This window comes from Podarcis raffonei, chromosome 4 (assembly GCF_027172205.1).
Source record: "Podarcis raffonei isolate rPodRaf1 chromosome 4, rPodRaf1.pri, whole genome shotgun sequence".
Lineage (NCBI taxonomy): Eukaryota > Metazoa > Chordata > Lepidosauria > Squamata > Lacertidae > Podarcis > Podarcis raffonei.
In genome coordinates, this window is record NC_070605.1 from 99225435 (window position 1) to 99244866 (window position 19432).

Genomic DNA, 19432 nt, shown 5'->3' on the forward strand with positions numbered 1-19432 from the left:
ACTCTAGAGAAACCTATCCCTAGGTGCGAACAGGATATAGAGGGTCTCGTCAGGGAAGACGTTTTCCTCAATGTTGCTCCGATATTGGGAGGTCCGCCCCCTTCCCATACAGAAGCATGAAAACATGAACACATGTTTTTGAGAGGGAGAGCTATTTTGGTTCCAAGACATGTATCAGGTACACATTGTGGGACTCACAAGTAATGCACATGGGAACATTATTTTGGATTGTATCAAAGTCATCTTCATCAGAGTGATTCCAGGTTGTTGCACCATATAACCAAAGAAAGGTATAGTTTTAGCAACCAAAGCTTATTTTTTTAAATAAAAACACCCCCATCTGTTCTAACCAACGATGACCCTTAGTTTTTATAGGCCCCAATAAGCAGGCAGACAAAATTTAAACTGTCTCAAAATGAGCACACCATAGAGTATTTTCACCCAAAAAAGAAATAAAGCCTTAACACTTAAATTAAACGACACTGTCTCTATCCAATGATATAAGCATCCAGAACCCAGTTAGGCCTTTTAGCAAACACCACTTTGGTCTTACGGTGCAGGTGGGCCCAGTACAACTGGAACTCTGACGTTCTTTCATTCTCAATCCTACAGTGGCCAAATGACCAGAAAATATCAGCAAGGCCTGCTCCTGTGCCATTCAATGCAGCTCAATTTGCAGAAAGCAGGAGGCGTGCGATGCTCTGTTACCGTCTGCAGATGAAACTGCTGTTAAAATGCACTGGCCAACCCAAACGTTGGCACAACTGCTTGACAAACCATCCCCATGAATAAAATACCTGCTTCTCCATCATGCAATCAGATATTTGGGTATGGATGGATGGATATTATATGTCCATCCTTTTGGAGTCGATTATTATCTCCATTTTACAGAAGAGGAACTGAATGAGGACCAAGCGGGTGAGATGTTTTACCAGTTCCCTATTCCCACCCACAGGTTATTTCTGTTATCTCAAAAACGCATACAGCATGTTGTCCTCAGCAGCCAACGAGAAGCCTGTCCCACTTTGAAGTCCCTTTTGTATCGAAAGTTGCCTGGAGAAAGCCTGGGATTATTGGAGAATCCCAACTGGCAGAAATTCTTCCCAGCCTAACAGTATAGTAGAGGCAAGTCTCTTTCCACCAGGCATACAAACACACAAAAGAGACTTGTCAAATTTTAAAAGGAGGATCTGTAATAAATCCACACCATCTGGCATGTGTATTTATATGTTCTGTATACAGGGAGAAGGTTCCCTCGTCTTTGGTTTGGGTTCCACAGCTGCTCAGCTGTGCTCTGCCATTTTCACACTTCACGCTTCAAAGATGGCACTTTTAGGCTGAACGCCATCCCCTTTTCAATGGCAGTGTTTATATAGTTAAGATTCAGAGACCACCACTCACTCAGTTTGAAGCAATAAAAAGTTAAGTCGAAAAATCCTCCTCCGATCTAGGCAAATCAAGAGCCGTTTGAGCACAAGACGTGCTTTCAATCAGAGATCATGTTAAATGTATTTAGCCGTCTAGGACAGGGTACTTTTTAAAACTGGAAGAATCTTCTATCATATGTAGATGAGACTTAACTTTGGGGCAGGGCGTTAGATAACTGCCACCTACCAAATAATGCTATTCCATCAACTTCAACTAATAAAAAGGCTGCTTTCTCACAAGAGACCTGTGTGTATTTTCTTTGCAATCTAGCCTGATGAAGAATTCTGCAGAACTTGGAAGCTTGCAAACGGCTGACATTTTGGCTGATCCTAATAAATGTATTTCAGGCTCTTTGCTACTTATAATTTGATGGCCCTAAATATTTCAAATCTTTCCTCACCCGGAGATGCACATCGGCAAGCAAGCAACATTTGCTTTAGAACAAATGAGGAGCCTGGGTGGGCCCTTGGCTTTACAGGTTATTAGACTACAACTCCCATCATCCACAACCACTGGCCTGGGAGAAGTTGGAGTCCAACAACATCTGCTTCAGAATGCAGAGCTGGTAACAAGAGGATCCCAAGAGAAAGCTTCAGAATTTGTCGCAATTAAGGAGCGTCTGAGCAAATAATGGCGATTCCTCTGACTCAGTCCCCATTTGTTTTTGTGAGGTGCTTTCAGAATTAACCGTGTTTACAGCTAGCAACCGTCTTCCTTATCAGGCATCAAATATCCTGGAACTGAAGCTTAATCCCTCTGAGAGAACAAGTGACATGCTTTCAGCAGACATTAGGCATTTAATTAAAAACAAAATTTTGTTGGTGGTCAGAACTAAAAAAAGCCTCGTTGGTGCTGGCACTGTTAAATACATGATGGCAAATAAAAATGAGACACATGAGCAGTTCGCTAAGCCTCCTATCCCCTCCGCAAACCCCAAATCACACTGGTTTCTAAGACAATAACAACATAAAATGAATTGCTGAAACAGACATAGGGTTTGTCAGCATTTGAATTCTTGAGAGCCACTTTATCTTCTAGGGGTCCAGAGGCGGACCTCTGCTGCACCAACCCATGCAAGCAGCTGGGATTTTTTATTTACCATGCTTTGATTAAAAATTTGATCAACCACTAGGAAGCATACAAAAGATATGGGGAGGGCAAATTTGGCTCGGCTACTCCTGATCTTGGACAGCAAAAACCTGCAACCACACAGGAAACACTTAAAAAAAAAAAACAAAGTACACTGCCTATCTCATTTGTGCTCTATTTTTCTCCCAAGGAAGGAATGGGTTTATAGAGCTCGTAAACATGGATGCCAAAGCATTTGCCATTGTTGCCCAATTACTTTGCATTCATGCGTGTTGCACCCTGTGCTCCCCTGATGTTATTTCAACTTATACTCCATTTTCACCCTGCTTTTTTTATGAGACCACAGACAGAAGGCTAGAGAAGTCCTTACCCGCACCCAGAGTACACAAACCAATTGCCAATTGAGAGGGGAGGGGTCCGGCTTCCAGGTAAAAACCAGTGAGTTAGCAGAGATCTTTAACAGCAAGACTACACTGCAAACACTTATCCACAGTGAAGGGATATAACATCATATTACACATCTTGTGTTCGACCTGTTAGTACTGCATACTATTCATTAGTTATCAGAGGTAGCCTTACTCAGTTCAGGAATGCATATTCGTTCCTCAAGGAAGGAGCTGTTCGATCAAGAAGTCCACATGTATGTTATTAGGTAAAGGTAAAGGGATCCCTGACCATTAGGTCCAGTCGTGGCCAACTCTGGGGTTGCGGTGCTCATCTCGCTTTATTGGCCGAGGGAGCCAGCATACAGCTTCCGGGTCATGTGGCCAGCATGACTAAGCCGTTTCTGGTGAACCAGAGCAGCGCATGGAAACGCCGTTTACCTTCCCACCAGAGCGGTACCTATTTATCTACTTGCACTTTCGAACAGCTAGGTTGGCAGGAGCAGGGACCGAGCAACGGGAGCTCACCCCGTCGCGGGGATTCAAACTGCCGACCTTCTGGCCGGCAAGTCCTAGTCTCTGTGGTTTAACCCACAGCGCCACCTGCGTCCCATGTATGTTATTAAAGGTAAAGGTAAAGGTCCCCCTGCCCATACGGGCCAGTCTTGACAGACTCTAGGATTGCGCGCTCATCTCACTCTAGAGGCCGGGAGCCAGCGCTGTCCGCAGACACTTCCGGGTCATGTGGCCAGGCTGACGAAGCTGCATCTGGCGAGCCGGCACCAGCGCAGCACATGGAAACGCCGTTTACCTTCCCGCTATAAAGCGCTACCTATTTATCTACTTGCACTTTTAAGGGTGCTTTCGAACTGCTAGGTGGGCAGGAGCTGGGACCGAACGACGGGAGCGCACCCCGCCGCGGGGATTCGAACCGCCGACCATGCGATCGGCAAGTCCTAGGCGCTGAGATTTTACCCACAGTGCCACCCACGTCCCTATGTATGTTATTACTAGGATCTAAAATGAAGGCATGGCTCTCTCCTATACAGAAATTGCATTTCTGCCAACAGCTGAAAAGCATGGCTACAGCCAGAGGCTATTCATATTCATGTTTTAAGGTTCCTTGTCCCATCTCATGAAATTAGGCTCTTCAGCACATTCACACTAAAGATGGTTTTTACAAAAGATTGACAGATTCAACACCATTTGCCCCTGTTCTCAACTTACTTCCTGGTAACAGCAGGAATCTTGAATTTGTTTATTTTCCTTGCATCCCATCCTTCTGAAGGAGAGAGCCCAGAATCGGCAACAACCTCCCCTGATGTGTCAAGCAAGCAGCACTAAAAATCGTAAAATACGGTTAAAATAGCCAGCAATGAGAGAAGCAGGTGCCATGACTGTGCCATTTGACTGCCTCATTTCTTGCAGAACAGAGGAAGGAGGCTGTTGGGACTGGCCACAAAATAGGGCAATAGGCAGCAGGCTAGACACCAGTCATATCTGAATTCAAAGCCTTCCTCCGTGACACACACGGACCTCTGTGATATTTACCCTAGTTTGACAGAGCTACTTGCGACGCTATAAGCTTCCGAAGCACATATGAAATGATTCTGACTTGGATTGGGGCGTATCAGCATTCTAGTTGCCCACCAGCCTTAAGTCTTGGGCTGGCCAGTCACTTGTTCTCATTTCATCCTTCTTCCTCCGAGGATAAAATGGAGGAAAGGCCTTGAGCTGGTTGCAGGAATGGTGTGATAAAAATAAACTTAAAAAACAGGTTGGATTCTAGAGGCTGTCTGAATAGTCTCTCCCGTCTACGCTGGTTCTCAGACAACAGTTTCCTTTTAAGGTTTTTAAGAGTGCCTGGCTAGAGAAATCAAAAACCAGAGTTGGGGCAGAGGCAGAGGTTTTAGATGGGCAAGCCTTAAAAACATTGGTAACAGGGATTGTACGCATCTTGTTACAGAAGCATTGAGGGGGCTTCCATTTCCCGGCAGCATATACAAGCTATATCTATAGATAGATGAAATAGTTTCTAGCATTAAGTGCAGAACTATTAATGGCAAGGCAAGCATGTGATCAACGAACATGTCTGCCCAGAAACTCCCAACACAGAAAGACCCAGAGGCTGCTCAAAAACATCTTCCATACCAGATAGGGGAGCTAAGGAACGCAAATGGCGGCTTGCTCACCCCGTTAAACAGGAGTTCACAGTGCAATCCTATGCATGTCTACTGCTAAGCTCCACTGAGTGCACTACGGCTCAACCTCAGGTAGGCTTGTAAGTTTTAGGCTTACCACTGTACGTATGCAGACTTTGTATCAGCTAGTAGTAAAGTCTCTCACGTCTGTGTTAGGGAGGACAGGGGTATTTCAGGATGACATAGGGCCTGCACGATTCATGCGGCACCAGCAAAAGAAAAAAGAAAAAGAAAAAGCCATGCATCCTTGCTAAATTTCTTGTTTTGTTATTGCTATTTGGAACCTCCAAGAACAGGGAAGGGATATTTGGTGGCCACAATATGTGGTTGGGGGACTCCAGTCAGCTTTGTGGGTGACAAAGTTCAGGCCTGGGAGAGCAAGCAAGAGGGAGAGAGAGAGAGACAAACAAACCTCCGGGCAACTTGACCGATACACCTTCTTTACAGAAATTAACCCGAGCGCTTGCAAAAACACTGGAGAGCTACTTAGGGGGGGTCGCCTTGACTTATTTAGAACGCTGCAGTTGCATTTGTATGAAATCTCTCATGCGCAAATGCTACGGCAGAAAAGTTAACTATTTATTTTTGAAAACCAAAATACAATTTGAATCCTTTTATTGACTTCTGGCAAGCGAGTTCAGGTCGGTCACCCTGCCAATAGCACTACTTGAGGGTTTACGGCACAGCAGCCTATAATAAGGATTTCTGTCCACGATCGTGAGGGTTGCGTAACGTCAGTTATGAAACTAAGTTATTGCCCACAGCCAATGGAGAAAGAAAGCCTTGCCCTGTGGCTTTGGAGAAAGTACTTTAGCACCAATTTCCCTCTGAAGCTGGGAGGAGAACCTATGGCCTCACGTAAGGTCGTTTTATTCCAACTCCAGTTGGAAAAGGTCACAGTTCCCCACTCCTGCTCTAGAAAGCGAGGACCAGATTTAGATTTAGACATCACCAGCAGCATCTCGGCATTAGCATTAGAGAGACCGGGCTCAGGTGTGTCCAGCAAACCAGTGGTTGAATGAGGCTCTGGATCCCATACAGTCGTACCTTGGTTTTCGAACAGCTGAGTTCTCGAACATTTTGGCTCCCGAACACTGCAAACCCGGAAGTGACAGTTCCTGTTTGTGAAGTATTTTTGGAAGCCGAATGTCTGACGGGGCTTCTGCGGCTTCCGATTGGCTGCAGGAGCTTCCTGCAGCCAATCAGAAGCTGTGCTTTGGTTTCTGAACGTTTTGGAAGTCGACTTCCGTTTGACGTCCAAGGTACGACTGTGTTCTCCAAACTCCCCTGGCCTCTCGCTCATTTTCAGGCATCAAGGCAGGTTGCGGTTTTGAGTTTTGGCAATTTAAACCCCCAGATTTCTACAGCATGAGAAGAGTAGGGCTTGCTTTCACCAGGCCTCCTTAGGGCACCCCACAGGCAGTTATCCTTTTCAGTTACTTTGGCTACTTTGAAATGAGTCCTGTTGTGTTTATGGGGAGGGAGGGAAACAGTATACACAGGGCAACAGCCTTAAGCCCAAGAAATGGTGACTGTGCCAAGGTAGCCCAGTGAAGGACATCGTTCAGAAGAGACACGGACCCAGGTATCGCTGATTCAAAACTAACACTATAGGCACCCTGTCTCACTTTAAAACCTTCTCCATAACTGTTGATCCAACAAACCTTTGAGCAAGTTAACTACTCCAGGACTGAGAAAATAAATTACAGCAAACCATTTAAAAAAGAAGATTTTAAATCACATCACTGCTGAAATCTTTATGAGCATTGCCAACTGACCAGGATAAAAGGGCTGGCCTGTTCTAGCGCCTTTAACACCTGTGTGTGTGTGAGCATGGTGATAAAACCCACCCGCGAATCTCTGCAGACGAAGCCTGTTTAAAAGGCACGGCGACAGAAATGGAAAGGTTAGCAGCGCTAGACCCTTATTTGCCCAACAGTTGGATCTCAGAGCCTGTTCCTACCACCCCCACATAAGCTGTGTATTTGTTTAATTTTTTGGTCCCTTGCCCATTTGTTTTATTTCTTGCAGTTTATAAATCCTACAAGCTTGCTCCTCTCTGAGCTGAGCACCTCTCTCACCAACCGCTGCTGCCTTTAAGTTTGCTCTGAAAAGAATGCCATTAAACCTCCTGAAAGTCGTTCAGGTGGAGACAGGTTGCTAAATAAATACTATGAAAAGGCACAGGGTTTCCAAATACAAAGGAAGAAAGCATACGCTCTGTTTTGACTTCTAAAAAAGCAAGATTGCTGCTGCTGCAGGCTTTTTGTATTTTAAAGTGACAGATCACAGAGAGGGGTGGATGAGAGTCAGTTTAAAATGGATTGTTAGGAAGAGAGAGAGAAAAAACAAGCAGTGGTCCTCTATAGATACTACAGAACAAGTTCAGCCAGATAAACAGGTCTGTTAAACCCCTAAGGGGATTGGAAAGAGTATCACACAAAACTTTAATAACATGCATTTCATGACCTACATTTATTAAAGCTTTCATGCTACAGTGTTTTTATAAATAGCTTTTTTTGGGGGGGAGGGGTGCTCCTAAGCCAAATGAGTACAAAGAATTTAAGGAAAACAGCTAAATTAAGCTTCATAATTTAATATGGGTTTTGTTTTGGGGTTTTTGGTTTTTTTGTCAAAGGGCTCCCATAATCTTCTGGGAAAACTTCTTTCAGAATACTCAGCACGTTACATCGACCAGACATAAACATCGGCAGCCTTGTGGAAATAGATCGGTCACCTTTTATGTGCTTCCATTAAAAGCCTTCAAAAAAACAATACATTTCAAGTTGAGTGTGTCTATCTTACCACGAAAGGGGTGTTGCAGATCATTGAACAGCACACCATATATATATATATATATATATATATATATATATATATATATATATATATAAACTCCAGAATGTTAGTACATATTATCTCCATGTCAAAGTACAACACTGACTTGGATAAGTATGTAATGTACTTAAGACAACCAGATTTTATTCAGTGTGGACTTCTTTCTATTAAGAGTCATTGACCTGTGATGAACAGGACTCTAATCTACAAAAACTTATGCCAACCATAATAAATGTGTTAATCTTTAGAGCACAACACACTTGTTTCTGTGCTGATTTTAAATTACCAAGTAGTTGTGAGCTATAGAACACTTTAAATATCAAGTCTCCTTCCATCTATGCAGCAGGGTATTTTACATTATTGAATGCACAAATAGATACTTAAAAAACAGCAGCATATTTTAACATTTGTAGTTTTAAGTCTTTTACTGTCATTCTGACTTCTTCTTTTTTTAGGAGGGCAGTTAAAGCCGTCCTAGAAATTTTGGCTGCTTGAGTTTTGTTACTGTTGTTCATCGAGGTTTTGCTGCTTTTAATGCACGCAGCTCCACAACTGCCTCCAGCAGGAACAGTGGGATATAAATTATTTTTCATAAATACTGCTGCAGCACTGACATATGTCACATTTATTTATTTACAGATTTATATCCTGCCCTTCAAACAACACGTTTCAGGGTGGCTTACACAATTTTCAAGCTAAAATAACTTGAAAGCTACTGGCTGCTAAATTTAGCCTTCGAGAACTGATGCTAAATCTTGGATTAGCAAAGGCCTGGTGGCTATTCTGCCTAAGAGTTTATGAATTCGTGGCATACACAACGTGCAACTGGTTTAAATGGAGAAACACAAATGGCGGGGGTTTCTACTTTTTATTGTAGAAGTAAACTTTCTACTTATCATCTTCTCTAATGGGTACAAACCTTAGAACAGCACCTCCCAAACATCGTTTTACGGCAGAGGTCTGTAGGGTCAGTGGCAGAACATATGCTTTGCACGTGAATGTCCCCGGTTCAGTCCCTGGAAATCGCCTGGCGGGGCTGTGAGGGATTTCCCCCCACACCCTGACCCCCATCTGAAAACCCTGGAAGCTAATGCTCCTCACTGGAGCTAGGTGGTCTGGATTAGGAAGAGGAAACTTCCAAGGGCGGGAGGTACCTACTCAAGAGAAAGCTGCTCCCACATTTCTGCAGAAGTCACTCACTTGGGTGTGCCCTGCAAGTGGAAGGAACCAAACTCATGCAGAGATATAGAAGGAGTGTTTCTCCCACGGGAGGGCAATTCTGTTCTGCCTTGCTATTGGGAGCGACTGAGTCGGTCATAGATACTCAGCGCAGCAGAAATGGACAAGCAAAAGATGGCTTGCAAGGAGGCAATAGCAGGTTGGTGGTTCTGAGAGACAGCAGGCACTCTCTTTGGGCGGGTATACTCTCCGGCATCTTGGGAATTCTTGCCTTACAATTGCTTTTCCATTTTTGTTTTTCGTTTTGTTTTTCAACTGTTCTTTTAACAGATAACAGCTTCGTTTATCAAAACCACATTTCCATAGTAACACTTTTGCCCGGAGGCAATTCAGTCTTTTGACAATGAGCAAACACTGAATCCATGCCCTTGTTCTGCGGGCGAAATGAGCCTCAGATCTCTCTTCAGTTTTTTAAGTTTTTTTTTAAAAAAACACTTTTGAATTTTAGAAGTATGAAGAGGCCATTTGAACCACAATCTCAATGCACATGAGCTAGCCACACACAAAAAAACCTGAACAACAATATTCTTTTGAAAACTCAAAGTACTTTGATGCATCTGTATGTAGAATTTTAGTTTACTCCGCATATTCCAAATGCATGCTCAGGAAACACTATAACATTTATTCTACACTCAGGCTGCTTTAAAAAACATTTCATTTTAAGTGCTGTGCGTCTACTTTTACACAGGAAAACATCAGAACTCTCACACTGTTTTATATCATGCCAGACTGTTAGTGCATCTCTTTCATTACTGTCTGCACTGAATGACAGCTGCTCCTCAGGGTTTCAGATGGGAATTTCCCCTAGCCCTACCAGGACTTCTCTAGGGTTGAACCCGCTACCTTTTGAATTCCAAGGCCTGTGGCTCCACAACTGACCCAGCTACAAACCTACACCAGATGCACCACTTAAAAATATTTGCATACGGAATTTTGTTATTGTTATGAGTTCAACCAGCAGGACCCAAGAAAGCTAAACAGTCATCTGCTCAAGAAATTCTACAGCTTGGAAGAACTCCGAAAACACAAGATAGCAAAATAATAATAATAATAATCTAGTAAGCAACATGATGAAAGCTTCTGTGCTAAGCACAGAAGTGAGCTAACTGTGCCTTGAATAATATACATCAGAACCAACTTGTTCAGTTTAATAAACACACAATGTATTCTCTCTTTTTCAAAAAACACAGAACACTTCTTATTTAAATAGAACTAGTTGTCTTAAGAGGATGAGTGTCCCATTACTTTCAGGTAGGTTACAACAGTCATTTGGGGACCACTTGGAAGAAAACAACTGTGTGGTTTGGGTTATTGTTTTGTTTTTACAAACTGAAATAGTACGAAGATTTCAGTGTTTTATAATGCGATCCGGTTTTTAATTCCAGGTAAGTGTTACAGGACTGCAGCCTTAATATAGTTAAGCTGACATTGAAAAACAACGTTTTATGTCCATGAAACTGAAACGCACACACAATGTAGGGGAGAACCCTCCAACCAAATTGCATCATAATTCTGTCGGAAAATGTTTGGAGGGGGGCAGGATGGAATGATAGAGCTTCAAAGAGGGTATTTATTCACTGCCCAAATTAAACCTCTTATTTTAAGAAGTTCAACAAGTGTCCGTTTTCATTTTATTAACTACTCTGTTTGGCTGATTTATAACTCTCTCAGCTTGAAGCAAACCAAATGAAACCTTTCAGCAAAGCAGAGAAAGAAAGAAGGGCAATTTATATTTAGAGGACATTTAAAACACAGTAAACACATACCAGTATGAGTTCGCAGGTGCGCTTTTAAGTGGGAAGACTTCGTATACACTTTAGTGCAACCTAAGACAGAAAACAGAAGAGACGTAAGGCTCATCTAGAAACATTTAACATTCAGCGCCATCACCAACATGCTGATCTAACTATATATTAAGAAAGTTACTCAAACCTGCCATATGTCACATAGCAAATATGCTGTTAGTGGAATATGCTAACAGCAAAAGGGCAGACCCCAACGCTGGTTTATAGCAGTAAACCCACAAATAGCACAATCAGACACACCCAGAATGTCAACTCCAATATCTATATATTCCTAAACACGTCCATTAATCAGACAGCATTGTTATTTCGCCAAAATCTCACTGCCATTTTCAACATCTTATCTTTCACTTATATGCAACGAGTTGATAAACTATACCTTTCAATGTGTAAATAAGACTCCTAGCAGTAACGTATAGCGTATTATTATATTAGGAACTATACTAGCAAGGAATTACACAAGTGTGTGCTACGTGGCCGGCTGTACAAGAGCATCAAGCTCTAGAGCAGTGTTTCCAGCTGTTTTTGGACTACAATTCCTATCAACCCTGACCACTGGTCCTGCTAGCTAGGGATGACAGGAGTTGTAGTCCAAAAAAAAGCTGGAGACCCAAGTTTGGGAGACACTGATCTATAGTGTCTTGCACACCAGTTCAGCACAAGTGTTGTCACCATGTCAGAAGACAATTCTGCAGGTGTGTGGATTCTCTACAGCAAGCGAGAAAAACCAATGCAATTTAAGGGCCCGCCCTAGTCTCAGAAGGTATCTAAAACTCTCAGGTACAGCCTAGCTCTCCCTCAGACCACTACATTGTAAAGAAAACAGAGCCAATGTTAAGTGCCACATCTCATGTGCTACCACACCACGGCATGTCATGCCGGCTTCTAGGAGTGGAACGGAACACGATCCCAATGAAAGCGTTCCTTAAGGAGACATGCGTGTACGCACAGGACTTCCTGCTGAAAGCAAAAGGAAGGAGTTGGCAGCAGACAGCAGTCACCAACTACCAGTGAGCTGTATGCCCAGCTGTTCCTGACTTCAGCCCTCCATCAGCCCCAGGCAGCCTGGCCAAAATTATAAGGGATTGTGGAAGTTTTGGTTCAACGACGTCTAGAGGGCTACCATATCAGGGCTAGAACTGCAGTTCTAAGCCCACGTACTTGGAAGTTGAGCCCTACTGAATAGGACTTACTTCTGAGAAGTCATGGTTAAGACTGCACTGTATCAAGTTCAATTTAGTCAAGAATCTGACCCAAGGTTTACGTCCAAGGCCCAGTTGCTGGTAGAACTTCCAACATGGTTCCTGGGTTGTTACCACTTCAGGTGCTGGTGCTGGGGTGAATGTCTCCCCCATATCTAATAACTCCCTCACATAGAAAAAATGTCAGGAATAAGTTCTGACCTAGACCTTGCCCTCTTCCCTACCACCACGGAAGGCGGCAAACATGCAGTTCCCCACTTGTGTGAAGTCCAAGTCAAGTAAACCTATTTCCCCACCATGGCCCACTCTTTTGTAAAAAGTTTGGTCTTTTTTGGGTAGGCTACCATGTTTGTTCATCTGTTGTTTCCATACAGGGCAAAAGGAACAATGGCAAGTGTTTCTAGAAAGGTGCTTGATTTTTAATTTTTGCTCTGATCCATGCCGACAATGGTTCATATTTAACACACGGTGAAGAAGTCAAGGGAGAGCCTTCTGGTGGTTTTTCCACCCCCCCCTTCCCAGCTTACCAGGATAATCACAGTAATGAATACGCCTCTTCTCCAAGTCTGGGTTACTCCTCCTGTTGTACCTGGGCGCTGGGATGGCTGGCGAATTCATGGGGATGTTTGCAGGCACACTGGGATTGTGGATTGCCATCTTGGAGGCAATCGTAGCAGCGTAAGATGGAGGAGGGGTCAAATTCTGCAGCATTTCCGCTTGCCGGTCTGGGCTGCCAGGCTCCGAGCTTGGGGGCGAAGGCGGGAAGTAAGTGGCTTGTTGCTGGAGAAACTGGTTTGGCATGGTGTATGTGCAAGGGGGCATGGCGTGAAACTGCTTCATGGTCGTCTGCGGCATAGCGGAGGACAGGGTGTTAAGGCCTGCCATGGCAGAGGACATGGAGACATTACTGAAGGAGTCCATCACCGCCGCTTGCGTAGTCGGGTTGGGCATGTCTAAATCGGGAGAGCTCAGGAGCTGATACAGCTGACCTTGTTGGGGCACAGAGACGTGGATATCTGGAGTGGTAAGCTCCTGCTTGATGAAGAGGTTGTTGACGTCGGGTGTCTGGTGGGGGCTGAAGATGCTTGTGAACTCGGGGAGCGCCTGGGTGGGGTTCGGGACGGGAGCAACAGTTTCGCTCTGGTGGCTGAAGGCTGTCACGGGCTCCGTCTTGATGTGGGTGACCGGTGGCCTCTGCGATTTGTACAAGCCCGTTCTCAGCTGTGTGATATCAGGAAGGTAGATGTTCATGTTGACGCTGTAAGGCACCCCTTCACTGTTGGTGAAGAACTGGTCAACCACGGAGGCACTCTCGCGGCGGTACTTTTTATGCTCAGGGAGAACCGGGGCAGGAGGGAGCTGAGGGGTCAGATATTTCTCCATTTCACAGCGGGCCTGAAGAACAACAAGAAGATAAAAAAATTAGCTATACTATACTGTACAAGGGAATGCTCCTAAAAAGAGATAACAGGACCAATGGCACTTTCATCTATTCTCCTTTCATATATTACAGGTTTAAGTCTGGATAGCTCAGCTGGTTAGAGCGCGGTGCTGACAAGGCCGAGGTTGCAGGATTGATCCCGTATGGGACAGTTGCATATTCCTGCATTGAAGGCGGTCGGACTAGAATGTTCCTCAGCGTCCCTTCCAACTTTACAATTCTGTACAAGTCCTGGTACTGAAAACCTAACAGGGCCGTTTCCCAAAACAAACCAACAAAAAGCATTTATCCATTAAAAAGTGAAGTGTTGCCATTCAGAATCCCAGCACACAATCCAGACAAAATCAAGTTCTTATGTCCTATTGAAAAAAACAGAAGCAATTTAAGGATGAGCCTAACTCTCTCTCTTTGAAATTAGTGGGGATTAGAACTTTGGCTGGATCGTGTCAGTTGTATTTTTCACAGTAACTACTTAAAGAGTAGAAATAGCAGGTTTAATTTTATATGAGAGTTCCTTTAGGTGGGGGAAAAATGCAAACAGGTAAAAGCTTTGACACCAGAAGTTCAAATTACAACATTTAATAAAATGCTGTTCTCACTCTTCAGGACTTCCTGACTACAATAAGGCAATTCCACTAAAAAGCGTTTAGATTTTATCAACTATCTCTTGTTATCAGGACTGCAATTAAAAGTTGGGTGGCGCAGTTTTAATACGTGCTTTCCTACACGCAAATCCTGTACTCCGTTTGGTTAATTAAAAATTAGCCTCTTAAGATACTCAGAGTTTGAAGAAATTCAAAGGTGCAATTTTTATGGAGGGAATCAAGAAACTGCAGCAGATGTGAAAAACATAGACCTGACTGCATCCATGTAAAACTTTTTTCCCTGGGCCCTTATGAGGTTAGGAGCAGCTTCACTTTCCATTTTGATTCCCTGCCACACCTGCAGGATGAGAACAGCAGTGTGTGTAAATGCGCTGCAACAAGTTAATTAGGAGCCTCCAACCTCATGCTTTGGAAAACCAATCCCAGAAGAACCAACAGAAAGACCTGCATCTGCTCCCAGAATGAACAAAGCTATTTCCGTGTAACAGCCACAATCTAGGAAAGTTGTGGGTGGGTGGCTGTACCACTTCATACTGCGGGGGCGCAGCTCACAAGATCAGAACACTTCCCCCAATTTGCTGGCACCCAAATTCTCCAAGTTGCAAGGCTTCTAGGTACAAGGGAAGGGTTTGTATTGGGGGTGGTGCTATTTGAGCAAATGAGCCCCCATCTGCAGTCTGAAATACTACAGCCCAGGGACTGTGTTATACCACCTCAGTGAAAAGGCGGCACTTCACCTAAATCCAAGTCCCTATTTTCCAATGAATGCTGCCTGGCTTCAAAACAGGACAAAACAGGGGAAGGGACCTTAAAACCAGAGCTAGTTACCTGATCTCAAGATTCAAATGCAAAACGAATGCCATTTACAGGTCCCTAAAGACCCACGTTTGTTACAGACCCCCTTCCTGCATATGCATTTGCCACCCAGCCTGACTGGAGAGCAAAGGTTTCCCATCCTGAGTCAGCCTATAAAACCATATCCATCGGCAAACACCCCTGTCCTTGAGGAGATCTTTAATTACCAGCCGGGAGGGAGCCTGCAAGGGAAAGAGAAAGGGGATCTTTTGCCTAGTTTAGCGGTGTGAGGGGATCCGTGGGTGGACGCAGCCCGATACATTACAAGCAGAGTCACCAGTCAAACATTTATCATGTACCCTCCAGTGAGCAAATGCTGCATTCTCCCTTGCTCTGTAAGGAGTCCATTCATGCCAGAACACTTCCATACCTCCAAAGTGAGGGTCTGCTGGCCAGAGGAACATTGGGCAAACAAGTTTATTTTCAGAGCCTCTCTGAAGCCACAGGCACCACCAAAAAGCCCTCACCAGAAAGGAGAAACAGCAGCCCCCTTGTCTGAGATCAAGATCTGCACCAACATGCCAGGCGACTTTTTCCAGCTCTTGTTTACAACCCCAACCGAGCTTGCTTTGATGACAGAAACACTATTCTGGGGGGGGGGGGGAGAGGGAGTATCGCTGAAACCAGGCTGCCTTCCTTGCGAGGTACTTTCCTCCATCGCTCCTCCCACCCACCTTTCGGGGATTGCGACATTCTAATAAAGAAGATCCTTGTGCAAATCAATTAAAACCAATATTCCAGCGCACACTTGGGCTGGAGATTGGGGGGAGGGAAAGAGAGAAAGAGAGAAAGAGAGAGAGAAGAAACATTGCTTTGTTTAGACCCACTTGAGGCTTTTTCCACTCATTATATCCACTGACATTTGGGCTTTTTTCTTTTTTAAAGAAAGCTTGCAAAAGGATAAAAACGTAGGAGAAAACGCTCAAATAAGAACAACCCAGGGCTAGAAATAGTTGCAAATTAAAAACGGTTGCGTTCCTACAAAAAAAAAAAATGCCAGCGGTTTGTGCTTTCCCGTTTTAGCTCGTCCAGCTGTTTGCATGCGGATCCGTTTCCAGCCGGTTTTTTGGGACGAGAAAAAGTCCCAGAGCTTCTCTCTTTTCTCCCCCCCCGCCCCCGCTGCCCTTTCTCCCTCTCGCCCCATCTAAAATGACCGTGCGTGGGCGAGAGGGACAGGCAGCCACTCTAATTCGGCTGCTGAGCAAGTGCGCTAAGGTGGCAGCTGTAGCTTTCAACACAACTGCCCGGGCCAGTTTCTTTCTCCCCCCCCCTCCGCCCACCCCTTCACCCACTTGCTGCCTGGGCACTGGCTCAGCCCCAGGGCCCTCTGCTGCCAGGGGTGGGTGCGTGGGTGCTGCGCAACTCCCACTCCCTCTCAGGGCGAAACGTGGAGCCTGGCACCGACTGGCTCGCTAGGCGGGGCGGCAACCCGGATCCCAAGGGTGCCTGGGGAAGGAAGCGGGTGCCCTGGCCTGGAAAAGGGACGGGGCGTCCTCCTCGAAGGGCAGCTGGCTCTGTTTGGTAGAGATGGGTCAACACATCTGCTCCAGGGAGGAATGGCATGGGGAAACTGTGAAGTCCGCGAGTTCCTAAAGAACTGCCAAAGCCGCCGCCGCCGCCGTCTAGGCTTGGCGAAGTTGCCGCCTGACTTTCCCCGGCACCGCCCAGAGAAGCAGCGGCCCGTCACCGACGCTGCAGAAAAGGCTCCGGAATAACTGGCTCCTCGCAACCAGCCTCGCAACTTCCTCGCCTATGCGCACGTAAGAGCGAGATGCGTGTCTTGCGCCGCGCCTTCGAGCGCAGCGGCGTGAAAAGCCCCGCCGTCCACACCGAGGAAACCCGCGTTCAATAATCGCGGGTGGTTAACAAGCGGAGTTCTGGGGAACTAGGCGCTGCCCGAGGTTTCGCCCTTAAATGCAAAGAGCCCCTAAGAAAGCCGTAAAAAGGAATCGTGTCCACCTAGGACGGGGCAAAGGCGAGCGGCAGCCGCACCTCGGAGAGCCCGAGTTGGCTCCCTGCCCCAAACACACCCAAAGCGAGCCAGCGCCGAGGCGCACCCAGCGCGCTCCGAGCCGGGGCTCGAGAAAGCCCACGATCCGAGCAACGCGTCGCCACGAGGTGCACTCTGCCCGTGCTCAGAGGCAAAATCATCTCTATTTTGATGCCGGTGGGAAAAGATGCCCGAGGCTCCTCCACTCCTGCTTAACAACGGAGCGCGAGAGGCGCGCCCTGCGCTTACCTGCGCCATCTCCTCGCTGGGGATCCTGGCTGCTGCGCCCGCTTGCTGCTGCTTGATCTCCTCGGGACCCTGCCCCGGGAACTGCGCGGCTTCCCGGCCGCCCAGCACGGGCTTGAGCTGCGCGAAGACGGGCTCCTCGGGCCCCAGGCGGGCGCTCATGCTCAGCACCCGCGTAGCCATGCGGAAGGCGCGCCTCGGCGCGAAAGAGGCAGGACGCACGGAACGGAGCCTCGCCTCGCTCACTCCCGCCCGACAGCCGCGCGCATGAGGCTCCCAAGCTCGCTCTACCTGGCTGAGGTCGCGCCGCCGGGCCAGCCCCGTCCCTGGGCCCGCCCTCCCGCCTCTATTTCACCGCCTCCGCCCCGACGAGGGGCCGGCTCTGCCGGGCGGGAACGCCCACGGGCCCGGGCAGCGCGCCCCGCCCCTGCTCGCCAGGCCTGCAAGGCGCACGGCGGGAGGGGAGCGAAGCCAGCCGTCGAGCGGGGGGCACGTTTCCCGGGGCGCTGCCCCAAAGCACCCCACCCCTTCCTCACCCCCCAGCCGCTTTATTCCCCCCCGCACCGCCTCTGTTTTCCCCAAGCGCTGCTGCTAACTGCTCCACTCCTTCCACCGATTCTCTTTCCAGACTCCGGAGCGCAATGGCCCCTGCGCGTAAAGGGGAACAGCTGGCCTGGAGAGGCCGGGGCGATGAAAGGCCAAATCCGAGCTGTTCTTTTTCGAAAATAGCAGCACTAAATTCTGGAATTGAGCGCAGGCAGCAAACAAGCAGTGAGCGTCGCCACGGGGGGAGTGCGCGCTCTTGGCGACGCAAGCCCCCCTCGGATATGGAACGGGAGCCGGCCCGTGGCGATCCACAAAGGGCTTAAGCCGGAGTGGGTTGCCCCTCGGGGCTCTCTCGCCACCGTATGTAACCCCCGGTAACAGGAGCCCGACCCCGATGGGGCAAAAATCACATGCGTTTAATGGAAAGTTCCTAAACTAGGGTTAAATGGTGTGGAATAACTCATATTTTTGAATGGCTGCTGGAAGGCCAAGTGTCCGCTTGCGTAGAGGCTCAGTGGGGGCAGCACTATTGTGACTTTTGGTGTTTCCCCTGTTTCTGCAGCCTCATGCATTAACCAGAACATTCCGCCTTGGGATAGGATTAATAAGGAAGGATGCTATTAGAGCAGTGGCGCTCAGACTTTTTTCTCCCGGCCACACTTTCAGAATAAAAATTTGCTGGCACCACACCGAATGGTCTTATCAATAAGAAAGACATTATATTGATAAATACAACTAGGATTGCCCTCAGTCTCACTTGCTGCTCTTCCTTCATTTTGAAAAGATGTCTATCCGTATTCTGCAAGTTTAAAAAAAATAAAATCACACTACACTAAAGTGTTTAAATGCTTCATGGATTGTCCATGTTTCAGCCACCACTCTTGCCACCCTCTCCTGCCACACCAGTGTGGCACACCACACCCTTTGAAAACCACTGTATTAAAAGGTAAAGGACCCCTGGATGGTTAAGACAACTATGGGGTTGCGGCGTTCATCTCGCTTTCAGGCTGAGGGAGCAGGCGTTTGTCCACAGACGGCTTTTCCAGGTCACTTGGCCAGCAGGACTAAACCACTAATGGCACACGGAGGACCATATACTTTTATGGTCTCTCTGTCCAGGTTTTAGAGAGTTCTGCACTTCAGAAAATTGCCAATTCCATTTAATCAGAGATGACAGCAGGGCAAAAGAAATTAGTGTAATAAAAAACCATATTATTATTATTACTACTACTACTACTTGCTACCACCTCTAATAATACATTTGGATGCTACTTTTCCTCGAAGGAGTTCAAGGTATTATTATTATTTAAATAAATTTGTTAGCTGCTTTACCTTGCCCAAGGCAACCCAAACAACTTACAAACAAACAACACAGTATTACCTCGGGTTACATACGCTTCAGGTTACAGACTCCTCTAACCCAGAAATATTGCTTCAGGTTAAGAACTTTGCTTCAGGATGAAAACAGAAATTGTGGCAGCGGGAAGCCCCATTAGCTAAAGTGGTGCTTCAGGTTAAGAACAGTTTCAGGTTAAGAACGAACCTCCGGAATGAATTAAGTACTTAA

General features: G+C 46.4%; 1 protein-coding gene across 1 annotated transcript in view; it reads right to left on the reverse strand.

Annotated features, from left to right (window-relative positions):
* KLF5 (KLF transcription factor 5) overlaps positions 1–17638 on the reverse strand; it is a 31429-nt gene extending 13791 nt beyond the window's left edge. Inside the window, exons 1-3 of the mRNA XM_053384672.1 lie at positions 17323–17638; positions 12710–13577; positions 10945–11004 (exon numbers count right to left, since the gene is read on the reverse strand). Of these exons, the coding sequence (XP_053240647.1) occupies positions 10945–11004; positions 12710–13577; positions 17323–17502 (1108 nt within the window). The 5' untranslated portion in view covers positions 17503–17638. The remainder of the gene's footprint in view (positions 1–10944; positions 11005–12709; positions 13578–17322) is intronic.
* Between the last annotated feature and the right edge of the window lie 1794 nt (positions 17639–19432).